Source organism: Ailuropoda melanoleuca, chromosome 8, assembly GCF_002007445.2.
Source record: "Ailuropoda melanoleuca isolate Jingjing chromosome 8, ASM200744v2, whole genome shotgun sequence".
Classification (NCBI taxonomy): domain Eukaryota; kingdom Metazoa; phylum Chordata; class Mammalia; order Carnivora; family Ursidae; genus Ailuropoda; species Ailuropoda melanoleuca.
In genome coordinates, this window is record NC_048225.1 from 57813934 (window position 1) to 57825250 (window position 11317).

The 11317-nt window shown below is 51.3% G+C and overlaps 3 protein-coding genes and 1 pseudogene across 3 annotated transcripts in view; 2 read left to right on the plus strand and 2 right to left on the minus strand.

The window, feature by feature from the left end:
- Positions 1-76, plus strand: part of LOC100470206 (olfactory receptor 52D1) — a 1110-nt gene extending 1034 nt beyond the window's left edge. The window contains exon 2 of the mRNA XM_034667612.1: positions 70-76. Within this exon, the coding sequence (XP_034523503.1) occupies positions 70-76 (7 nt within the window). The remainder of the gene's footprint in view (positions 1-69) is intronic.
- Positions 77-96: 20 nt separating this feature from the next.
- On the plus strand, positions 97-1060 carry LOC100478761 (annotated as a pseudogene).
- A 4761-nt stretch (positions 1061-5821) lies between these two features.
- LOC100478509 (ubiquilin-3) lies at positions 5822-7728 on the minus strand. The gene has a single exon (XM_019806772.2). It carries the CDS (start codon positions 7496-7498, stop codon positions 5867-5869), a length of 1632 nt encoding a protein of 543 aa, XP_019662331.2. The 5' UTR covers positions 7499-7728; the 3' UTR covers positions 5822-5866.
- A 3075-nt stretch (positions 7729-10803) lies between these two features.
- Positions 10804-11316, minus strand: LOC105240629 (fibronectin type III domain-containing protein 10; the record flags this gene model as incomplete). Its single annotated transcript, XM_034667613.1, is given in 3 exon segments — positions 10804-10997; positions 11000-11180; positions 11182-11316. Coding segments are annotated over 3 exon segments (459 nt in total), but the record flags the coding sequence as incomplete, so codon positions are not given.
- Between the last annotated feature and the right edge of the window lies 1 nt (position 11317).

The following is an 11317-nucleotide window of genomic DNA, read 5'->3' on the forward strand; positions in this document are numbered from 1 at the left end:
CTGATGGCTAACGATTTTGAACATTTTTTCATGTGTCTGTTAGCCATTTGTATGTCTTCATTGGAAAAGTGCCTGAGCCCTTTATTTCTATGCAGAATGTCAGCTTCCAACCTCAGTGATGACAGCCTCCCAGCCACTCTGTTCCTGATGGGGATCCCAGGGCTGGAGTGGGCCCACGCCTGGATTGCCATCCCCTTCTGTGCCATGTATCTGGTAGCTCTGGCTGGGAATGCTGCCCTCATCCTGGTCATTGTGACAGACAGGGCTCTTCATGCTCCCATGTACCTTTTCCTGTGCCTTCTCTCACTCACTGACCTGGCTCTCAGCTCCACCACTGTGCCCAAAATGCTGGCCATTTTGTGGTTCCATGCTGGTGAGATTTCCTTTGCTGGATGCCTGGCACAGATGTTTTGTGTCCATTCTATCTATGCCCTGGAGTCCTCGGTTCTTCTTGCCATGGCCTTTGATCGCTATGTGGCTATCTGCAACCCACTGAGATATACAATCATTCTCAACCATACTGTCATAGGCACTATTAGCCTTGTTGGGATCTCCCGTAGTGTGGCCATTGTCTCCCCATTCATCTTCTTGCTGCGGCGACTGCCTTACTGTGGTCACCATGTCATGGCACACACATACTGTGAACACATGGGCATCGCTCGCCTGGCCTGTGCCAACATCACGGTCAATATTGTCTATGGGCTGACTGTGGCTCTGCTGGCCGTGGGTCTGGATTGCATCCTCATTGCCATTTCCTATGGCATTATCCTCCATGCTGTCTCCCACCCGCCATCTGCCATCTCAAGATGCCAGGCACAAGGCTCTGAGTACCTGTGGCTCCCACCTCGGGGTCATCCTGGTCTTTTACATTCCTGCCTTCTTCTCCTTCCTCACCCACCGCTTTGGGCAGCACCGAGTCCCCAAGAATGTGCACATCTTTCTGGCAAACCTCTATGTGCTGGTGCCTCCTGTGCTCAATCCAGTCATCTATGGGGCCAGGAACAAGGAGATTTGGAGTCGACTTTTGAGAGTGCTTCAGTTGGGGAAAATTTTAACGTGAAACTTGAGCACAGTTTGGAGACAAGGAAAATAAAGGTACGGTAGCTGTCTAGATGCATTTACATGGATGGAGACCTCTGATATAACAGAAATGTCTTACAGGAGAGGAGGCACTGGAAGGAAAGAGAAGTTCAGATGAATTGGAGGTATCAAAAATCATATTGAGGGGCGCCTGGGTGGCACAGCGGTTAAGCCTCTGCCTTCGGCTCAGGGCGTGATCCGGCGTTATGGGATCGAGCCCCACATCAGGCTTCTCTGCTGTGGGCCTGCTTCTTCCTCTCCCACTCCCCCTGCTTGTGTTCCCTCTCTCGCTGGCTGTCTCTATCTCTGTCAAATAAATAAATCAAATCTTTAAAAAAAAATCATATTGAATGCATCATAATCCCGAACCTTCCAGAGTAACTCTGAAGAGCTCAGAAAGACAATAGTATTTTTACTCTTAGGAATATTTTACAATTAGGAATAAGGACGCCTTGGAGAAATCTCAGTAGTCTGGTATGTCAGTGTAGAATGCACCTAACATGTTTTTCTTTTTTCAAATGTTTCTGTGACTTACTAAAGATCAAGTCAATTCCTCTTCTTAAATGAGCCTGGGCTTCATAGTGGGAATATTCTTTTGTGAGTCCAAAAAAAAAAAAAAAAAAAAAAAAAAAAAAAAAAGAACATTTGAGGTAAATTTCATCTGATTTCCAATGCTTTGGGTAACAACGGAGAGCACAAAGTCTCAAGTTAGGGTAGCTGGGTTGGAGTCCTGTTTCATCTGCTTACTAGTTTGATAGCCTTGAGCATGTTGCTCAATCTTCCAACATCTCAGTTTAGCCAACTGTCAAATGGATCATGTTAATATCTGACTCTTTTTTTTTTTAAATATCTAACTCTTAATGCTGTCTCTAGGAATAAGTAAGGTAATGAATGTAGAAAACTCAAGATAATGACTACATGTAAAATGATCAATAAATAAATATGAGGACGTTATGTAAACTCTGAAAATTATTAACCAACTCATAACTTATTTAGGACTGTTTTTCATTACATTACTTTACAGGGTTATTATGATAAGTATGTTATACAACATTTCTAAAATATTTAGATTGGGCTTGGTATATAACTGGTGCTCATTAAAACTGTATTTTCTCCCATCCCTCCTCTGGTCTTCCATTTGGAAGTCCCTTTCCTTTTAGCCATTAAATTATCCCTCATTCAGGATTCAGGGAGGCCTGCTCAAAATCCAAATTGCTTTTTTCAATAGCCCTCTTTTGTCCTAGTAACCTCAGTTCTAAAATACACAAATAAGTCCCCAGTTACTGCTCCCCATAATTCAAAATGTGATTGTTATCTGCAATTTAAATTAAGAGCCTGTGTTTCAGAGAGGCTAATCTTCCTAGGTTATGCACCTATATGGGCCATTATCTCAAACATTATCCAGAATGCGGTACGTGTGAGGATGCCAACCTACGCGAACACGCAGCAACAAAAGTGAAGACCCTTTGTCCCTTGAGGTAGTAAATGGTAAAGAGACCCAGCAATGTAATGACTTCAGGAATAGAGAAAAATACATAAAAAGAAGCTGAAGGTGGAGAAGGGCAAGGGAACTGCTGTTCTGCTCTTGAAATGCTTCTTTGCGGGTCTTATGCCTGCTCCCCCTAACATGCTGGCTTCATTTGATCAAAAGGTCCCCCTCAAAAGGCAACTGGTCACCATTCACACTATACCTGCCATGAAACTCACATTTTTCCTGGGAGAGAGTGGGGGTCAGGAACCCAGGCAGTTAGTATCAAATGCAGGGCCAGGATTCAGGACTCTGGACTCCCATAGTAATACATACAATGCACGCATCTGTGGGCTAGTTTTGCAAGACCATAGAGCTATAAGGGACTTGATAGACTGGTAAGGAAAGTCAGGTTCACAAGTGAGAAAATGATGTGTCTGATATTAGGCCACAAGCCCCATAGTTTGCTGCCTAGTCCTCCCTTATCTCACCCACAAATTCATCAACCGTTCATCACAACTCTTGGGCTCTTCTTCTCCTCTTCCGGCTAGGTCTGTGGCCTCAGAGGAGCTCCAAGGAAGAAGGTCAAAGGGGTGGAGCAGGGACTAGAAGAGGAGGGATGCAGGATCACACAGCTGCTGATGCCATGGGATAGGGGTCCAGCTGCAGCCTATACTCCGGACTGACACCCTGTGGATACAGCACAGGGCAGTTCTTCCCCATGGTTTCCCCTTATTGACCAAACTCCAAGTTTCATATACCACAAATAACAGACAGATGGAGGATTCTGCAGCCCTGATGCCAAGCTCCAGTCCCTAAAGTTCTGGTTTGGGCTCTTTTATCATCCTGAGGCTAAGATGCAATAGTTCCTAGAAGGGGAGGGTGAGGTGTAGAAGCCGGTAGGCCTTCTAGAAGACTGGAGGTAACAGGATCCAGTCCCCAGGAAAACCATTAACATTATTGCCAAGACCTCCCATCTCACTCAGGTGTCTGGCTATTGGAGCCCACGTGATAAAGGAGAAAGCATGCTTCTAGGAGCCCAGGAGACTGCCCTGCCCATCACTCCCACTTCACCCCCAGACTCCCTCTCTTCCCTGGGACTCAATGAGCATCACTCGTCTCAGAAATTCAGACCAACATCCTGGCACCACAGGGAAGTGAAGAGTAAACTGTGTATTGGGATCGTTGACGGGTCATGCGGTCCCAAAGGTATTTTTCGCACAGTCCCTGACTGCCACAATCTTCAGGTATCTAGGTTCCTGTAGTGTCACAAAACGATTAAGTCACGGTGTGTAGCTCTGAGATGTCCACCCTCCCCAGCCCCAGGAAGCATGAGATTCAGTTGTTTTTCAGCCCAGGGTCAGCTGGCTCTGAATCTACAGTCCTTGGTTTCCCAAAACTAACGCCTCCAATATGCTTCCCACCTCTCTTTCATTAGGCGGTATCCTGCTGTATGGGTCATACGGCCTCTGGTCCTCTGGAGCACACATCAAGGACATCCCCACCTCACATTCAAATTTGGAAAACACTCTGAGTAATCTCAGGGGTATGAGGATAGGTGTAGCCCAGCTCCAAGACCCCATAATGTGATCATTCTTTCCCCCAAACAACATTCTCTTCACCCGCCTACCCCCAAATTGACATCACACATGAGATCCAAGCAATTTTTTTAAAGATTTTATTTATTTATTTGACAGAGATAGAGACAGCCAGCGAGAGAGGGAACACAAGCAGGGGGAGTGGGAGAGGAAGAAGCAGGCTCATAGTGGAGGAGCCTGATGTGGGGCTCGATCCCATAACGCCGGGATCATGCCCTGAGCCGAAGGCAGACGCTTAACCGCTGTGCCACCCGGGCGCCCCCCAAGCAATTTTTTAAACGTAGAACAGGCTTGGGCAGTGAGGGAGGGGGCTGTTCAAGTGTGCACGTGAATCACCGCATTGACTGATCAGAGTTTACAGAAGAGAATGGGTGTGGGGCGCCTGGGTGGCACAGCGGTTAAGCGCCTGCCTTCGGCTCAGGGCGTGATCCCGGCGTTATGGGTTCGAGCCCCACATCAGTCCTCTGCTATGAGCCTGCTTCTTCCTCTCCCACTTCCCTTGCCTGTGTTCCCTCTCTCGCTAGCTGTCTCTCTCTCTGTCAAATAAATAAATAAAATCTTTAAAAAAAAAAAAAAGAAGAAGAGAATGGGTGGATTAGGAATGAAATGGGGACTTTCACTAAGACACAGGGACCCCAGAATGTAGAGTAGGAATGGGGCCCAGGGAAAGAGGCTGAGCTATGTCTGGCTGTGCTGAGCCAGAGGTTTCTCTGTGACACCCAAAAGAAGGCTGCTAGGCCTCGGAAAGTATAAATAGACTCAGAGATGAGGGAACTACGAACACAGAAGTAAGAGCCACAGCCAAGAACATGGCCGAACTCCCTGCAAGATGAATAAAGAAAGAATCAGTGTAGCTTACTCTCAGGAAGCACCACTCTACAGAAACAACAACAACAACAACAAAACCCAAAAAAATGGGTAAGAAAATAGATTAAATAAAGCAGCTTAAAGAAAGAGGGGTCAGTATATCAGATTCTGTACAAAAGAAAAAACTAAAACAAAAAAATGGGAAGATGAGGAATGAGAAAGTTCTGAGAAAGGTTCTCCACCATCCTGGGGGTAACTGCCTGCCTGCAGAAGATGGAGAGACATGGCCACTTTGCAGAAATTCTGAGATGAAAGGAGAGAGAAGTTCGGTGGCTGATAGGGCAGCAAAGTCAAGCATTTTACAGTGTAAAGGGAAAAAACGTGCCCAGGAGGAGAGGATGGGGCTTCAGAAGTGGTGGGGGTTCACCTCACAGAGCAGGATCCTGACACAGGCAGGTAGGAGAGAAAGAGCCCAAGCTGAGGGAGGTTGGACAGACTTTCTGTAATATGGAGAGACTGGGCCTGAAGACAGAGATACTTGGTGAAAGAGAGAGTGGCTTCCTGGGGGAACAAAAGCCAGGATTCCTTCAGAGTCGCTCTGGAGTTGGAACGGAGGTGGCTTGTGACGATGATGACAATGTTGGTGGGGAACCAGGTTGCTGAAAACACTCAGGACATCCCCACATCACGTTCAAATTTGGAAAACGCTCTGAAGATAGGAGCAGCCCAGCTCCAAGACCCCATAATGTGATCAATCTCTCCCCCCAAACAACATTCTCTTCACCCACCTACCCCCAAATGGACATCACACATGAGATCCAAGCAATCTTTTTAATATAGAACAGGCTTGGGCAGTGAGGGAGGGGGCTGTTCAAGTGTGCATGTGATCTGAGTAAGAGGAATTCAAAATATGCTACTTCCCCTCCCCTCCCCTTCCTCTCCCTCCCTCTCCATGAGGTGGTGCGCTGTGGGCATCAGCTGGAGGGGCCCGGGCCTCTGGTACCCCCAGCAGCCTCTCAATGGCAGCGTGAATGTCTCCTCCCGTGGCCACAAGGGCCTGCAGATTGGCATTACAGTTAGCAAACCCCATAACCTTCAGATGCTCCAGGTCTTGCTGGTAGCAGCCTTCAGTGAGGAGGGATGAGGATGACGAGGATTGTGTGGGCTGGGAGCAGGCATTGGCCAGTGCATGGAGAAGCTGAAGAACAGCCAAGGTGGGCTGCACAGAGTCTGCTCTCTGACCCTGCCCTCCACCCCTGGTTTCCGGGGGTTCTCTAATCCCATGTGGCCTACCTGGACCCCATAAACAAGGTCCCAGCCCAGGCACCTCCTTGGACAGTATCTGCAGGCCCTTTTCTATCTGTATCAATGCCTGCAGGGCTCGTGGGTTGCTCAGGATGGGAAGTAGCGGCATACGATGTCGCAGGGGGCTTCCGGTTGCCAGCTGGTGTAGCCGAGTTGGATTCTGTTGCAGGACGTGCGATGCCCTACGCAAGGCAGAGGGCGAGGGTCTCAGCTGACTGGCTACAGTGACTCTCCCTGCAGGCTGCTGGCTCTCCTGGGAGAGGAGATCCTGGCCTGAGTTTACATCTGGCATGCCAGTCCCATATCCTGGATTGGCCTGATTGGAGGCCACACACCTGGCCTGGGTAACTTCTCCTGCCCTGACCTTCTGCACCAATGGCCTGGCTGGTGCCAAGGCTGTGGGGATGGCGGTAGGGTCAGTGTTGACGTGAGGGCTGGCCTCCTCTTTGCAAAGCTCTGAACCTGGGTTGTGGCCTTTGGAGGCACCCAGCGGGGCCGGAGTGAAGAGCAAGAGCTGCTGGATATCAGAGCAGACTGGACGCACAGCATTGTCACCACCTGGCACTGCCTTCAATGCCTCCAGCTCCCGCTTATCGGCCTGCAGGAGCTCCTGTTGCCGGGCCGGGTTCTGCAAGGTTTCCAGAGCCTTAAGAGCTGACTCAGGTTTCTGTACTAGCCTTGAGGATTCGGGAGCGTGGCTGGCATCGGCTGGTTTCTCATTTGCCAGGCCTTGAACCGCAGGGCTCTCCAAGAGCTGCACCACTGACTCAGGTGCGGCCACTAGGAGTTGAGCCAGCTGGCCGAGAAAGTCAGCCAGATCAGGTGAGCTCCGGGCCAGCCGGCCCAGCCTGGCCAGCATCCCGGCACTCTCCGAGGTGGAGGGTTCAGAAAGATGCGTGCAGTGGCCAGTGCGGCCTGACAGGGTTCCGGGACCAGGCAGAGTTCCTTTCAGACGGGTCCTCACCACCAAGTGGACCGTAGTGCCATCAAGGATGCCACGCTGGCTCAGGATGTCTTGATCCCGGAGGATCTTTCCAGTGAAGATGAGCACCAAACGGTTGGTGTCACAGTGAAGGCGTTTGGAGATCTGTTTCTTAAAGTGGTGGACGCTGCTATTTTCCGCCAGCATAAATTCCTGGCAGTCCTGTGGGGTCTTGACAGACACTCTGATGATGCATGATGACGGCTCCCTACCAGACACCAGCCTGCTGTCCCCTGCTTCTTCCCTAGCCCGAGCCATACTCCTCAAGCGCAGAATGCAGGACCACCCGAGGGCCCGTAGAAGCCCAGGTGCTGCAGAAAGCACACCTGGGTGCAGGGACCAGCAGGTGTTGAGGGAGGTCCACTCACCCACGACCTCCGGACTCCGCTTCCTAATGTAGCCTCGAGGTCACCTGGCTCCCATAGAGGTGTTGGCTGTCCTTCGCCAGGGCCAGCCTTAAGGGATATGATGTCAGTGATGAGGTCACAGTTGAGAAGTACACCCGCATGGGGGAAGGGCAGAGGTCTCTTCCACCTGCCTGAGGTGGGCTGTCTTTACCACTTGACTTAAAGAGCAATAGGAAAAAAAAGGAACTATTTCTGTCTAGAAACCTATTGTGCACCAGCCAATTTCACTGTTGAAAATCATACCACCTGAGATTGGTAATAGAGCGAAGTAGGAAAGGTCCTGGTCTAAGAACTGGCTTCGGAAGTGCTGCTTCTAGTCACCTGTCTTTCACTGAACGGCTGTGTACTGACCATGGCCCAGTCACGGCCACGAGTTCCCTTGTTTCCCTATGAGCAGAATGAAGTGTGTACGGTCAGTCCGTGCAGGCGCAGCGGGGGCTGGAGGGCAGCTTGTGTCTCCGAGGCCACCAGGCTGAGTAACTTACTGATGCAGTTCCAAGGAAAATAACATCATGTTCCCCAAGAACTTCTGAACTAAGTCGCTCTCAAAGACATAAACTGTGATCTCAACTCTCCAGCAATAGAGCTGAGGCAAAATAAATTCTAAGAAAGTGATAGTTTTACTCTAGGTTTGTATGACTGAACAGTGATTAGATTTAAGATCTGTTCAAAGAGGAAAATTGTCACTTGGGAGCTGACATATTTCAGCTGCAAAAGCAGAACGATGATGATTCTCTAAGGCGCTGTTTTGACCACTCCAGGCAGGTGGGACCCCAGGTAAAGTCTGTCAAATCTCTGCAGCCATTGTATTTTTTTTACTGTGAAGATGAACACAGCAGGCTGCCAGGCTTTTGCCATTATATCCTTGACCCTTTTTCTGATTCTAGAATTTCCAAGGGCTACAAAATTAGCACTTGGGTGTCTAGGATACCACCTTCAGAAGGTTCTGCTAGATGTGGGAAACATGAGCATCTAGGTCCCTCTACAACTAGGTTTTGATACATATTCTTAAACGTGGACTAGTTAGAATCAGTGTCTCCTATATCCAACCAATATCAAGACTCTGGCAAGTTGTAATTCCTGAGTTTAAAAGACCTTCTCAGTCTGAGGAAACTTCACAGAGTGAGCCTCGTGGCTGGCTGGCAGCATGCAGTCTAGTGGGCCTTTCCTGGGAATGTCCAGATCTCAGAAAAACTTCTACCATAAGGATACTACTAACAAAACCAATTCCTTTGGGGAATTTTCTTTGAGTTTCAGCCAGCAGAACTGGACCTTCAAACTAAAGTTCCTGGCTTTTCATTAGCTAATAAATTAATACGTAACAGGAGTTGAAGAACATTCTGGGGGACAGTTATCCAGAATCGCTTTCTCATACCTCATGTTTCCAGGGATTTTTTTTTTTTTCTCCTGCATAGCCTGTGAGGTGAAACATCCTTTTTCTCCTCTCTTTCAGGCTGGAGACCTGGAATGTCTCCTTCCCAAGCACCCACTGACAGCCCTTGCCAGTCCATTCACATACTGTGTCTCAGTGAGGAGCTCTGCCCACACCGTCCACTGAGTTCTTCAACACAAGAATCTCCCTTCATCCTTCCTGAGAAGCCAACATCATTGGAATATTTTACATTGTACCTATATTTCTTTTATAGTTGGAAAATAAAATAAAACAATCAACTTGCTATTTGATCAATTTAAAACTTACCACTTAGGACAAAAAAAGGGGGAACGTGGACTCTCAAGAGTAAAATAGCCCTGGTTTAAGTCACACTCCTACCGCTTAATAACCTTCAACAAGTCATTTACCCCCTCCCTTTTTTTTTTTTGGTCTAAAATGATGGACATTTAGACATTAACACCAGGCTCACGCCTGACCAGCGCCATGCCAGGGGCAGGCCGAGCAAAGACAGAGAGGTAGGGAGCGGGCACTGTGGGGGCACCAGCCAGGACCTGGGGTCGCTGATGGTCACCGGGGGGAAGGGTGGGGAGGGGTTAGCCACAGTGACTCCAGAAGTGCCAGGTCCAGGGTGGTCACAGTCAGGGACTCGAGGAGAGCCAAGTACACCTTACCCCTCCCGGTGATGCCAGGTGGCCGGCTCAGGAAGCAACCTTGGCCAGGGTGCTCGGGTCTTCCCAGGAAGGGACAGGGCCAGCCTTCAGTCCAGTGGGTAGCAGCATCACCAGCCAGATCCTAGGCTCTTTCTTGGCTGCCAGTGCGAGTAACGGGTGGGACGGTGCTGTCCATCATGCTGTGGTTGAGGCGTGGATCCAGACCACAGTGGCCAGTTACGCTGGGCGAGGAGGCCAGCATCAATTGTTCTGCTCTCTGGATACAACACTGTCGTTTGAGACGAGCCCTCTCTTCCCAGCCACTTGCCCCCACTCACCATGGAAAGCCCTCATCAGAAGCAGCACCCACAAAAGAAAATGAGAGGCAGCCCTGGAGAACTGCCAGCTTCCCCCAAGGTCAGAGGACACTCGGCCCTGGACACGAAGATCAGAGGCTGGGTCCACCTGGTGTGCTACATCATGGCTCCCAGCCTGTCAGAGGGCCAGGTAGGGAAACAACACCGGACACTGCTTACCCACACTTGAGGCTCCTGCAGAGCTTGAAGGGGGGGAGGGTTCCCAGGAGGCTCTGGCCGGAAGCACACACAAGCCAGCCAGTGCCAGGGCCACAGACCCCCTTGTACGGCACAGGACAGGTGGCTGGCTCCCACAGTGGGCCCAAGACACTAAGGCACGACGCTAATCTAAGCCCACTGGGGCGAGGTGGGGAGAGGACAGGCTCCAAGGGCCTCCCCAAGTCGGCAAAGCACACAGTGACCAAGCAATGACGACAGCCTGTTTTTTCCAACTCGGCACAGGCTGCAGGCGCAGGGTGATGACCCGGGGATGCCAATGGCTCTTGCTAGACGGGGCTGTATGTCCTGACGGCCCCTATAAAGGCCTCTGGAAAGCAGGGAGAGCCCCGGACGAGGCTGGCACCCCCGCGCAGGCCCAAGGGTCAGTCCAGAGTTGGAGTCTGGGAGGCGGATGCCGGGCTAGGAAGGTCCTGCAATGACTCCAAGACCCTGGCAGGCCGGGGCCCTACCGGTCTCCAGCAGGCCCTGCGTGGAGAACCTAAGGAGGGAGCAGGCGCGAGGAGTGGGGAGCGGGAGCCAATCTCGGGCAGGCAGAGCCCCGGTGGGGCCCGGCCGGCCGCCTAGTGCTTCAAGGCTGCCTGCGCAGGCCAGGGCGCCCGAAAGCCTGGTGCATGAGGTTCTCGGTGATGTACGCCATGAGCAGGCAGATGACCACCAGCATGACGCAGATGGAGCCGCCCACCGCCGTCATGGCCACCACGATCTCCCGCCTGCCGGGGACTCGGCAGCGAACTCCACACACTGGGCGGGCTCGGCGCACAGGGGCAGCGGCCGCAGGCACAGGCGGCAGCGCACGCCGTCGTGCACGTCTGGCAGCAGGTAGTCGCGGCAGGAGGCGCCGAGCAGCACGCGCTCGCACGGGAAACGCGTGTAGGCGCCGCGCCACGAGCAGTTTGAGCGCTAAGGCGCGCACGCGGCGCGCCTCGGCCGGCGCCAGGCGCCACTGCAGCAGTACGCTGCGGTTGCGCAGGACGCTGGCGCGCAGCGAGTGGCCGGCCGAGGCGTGCGCCGCGCAGCCGGGCGCCTGGCAG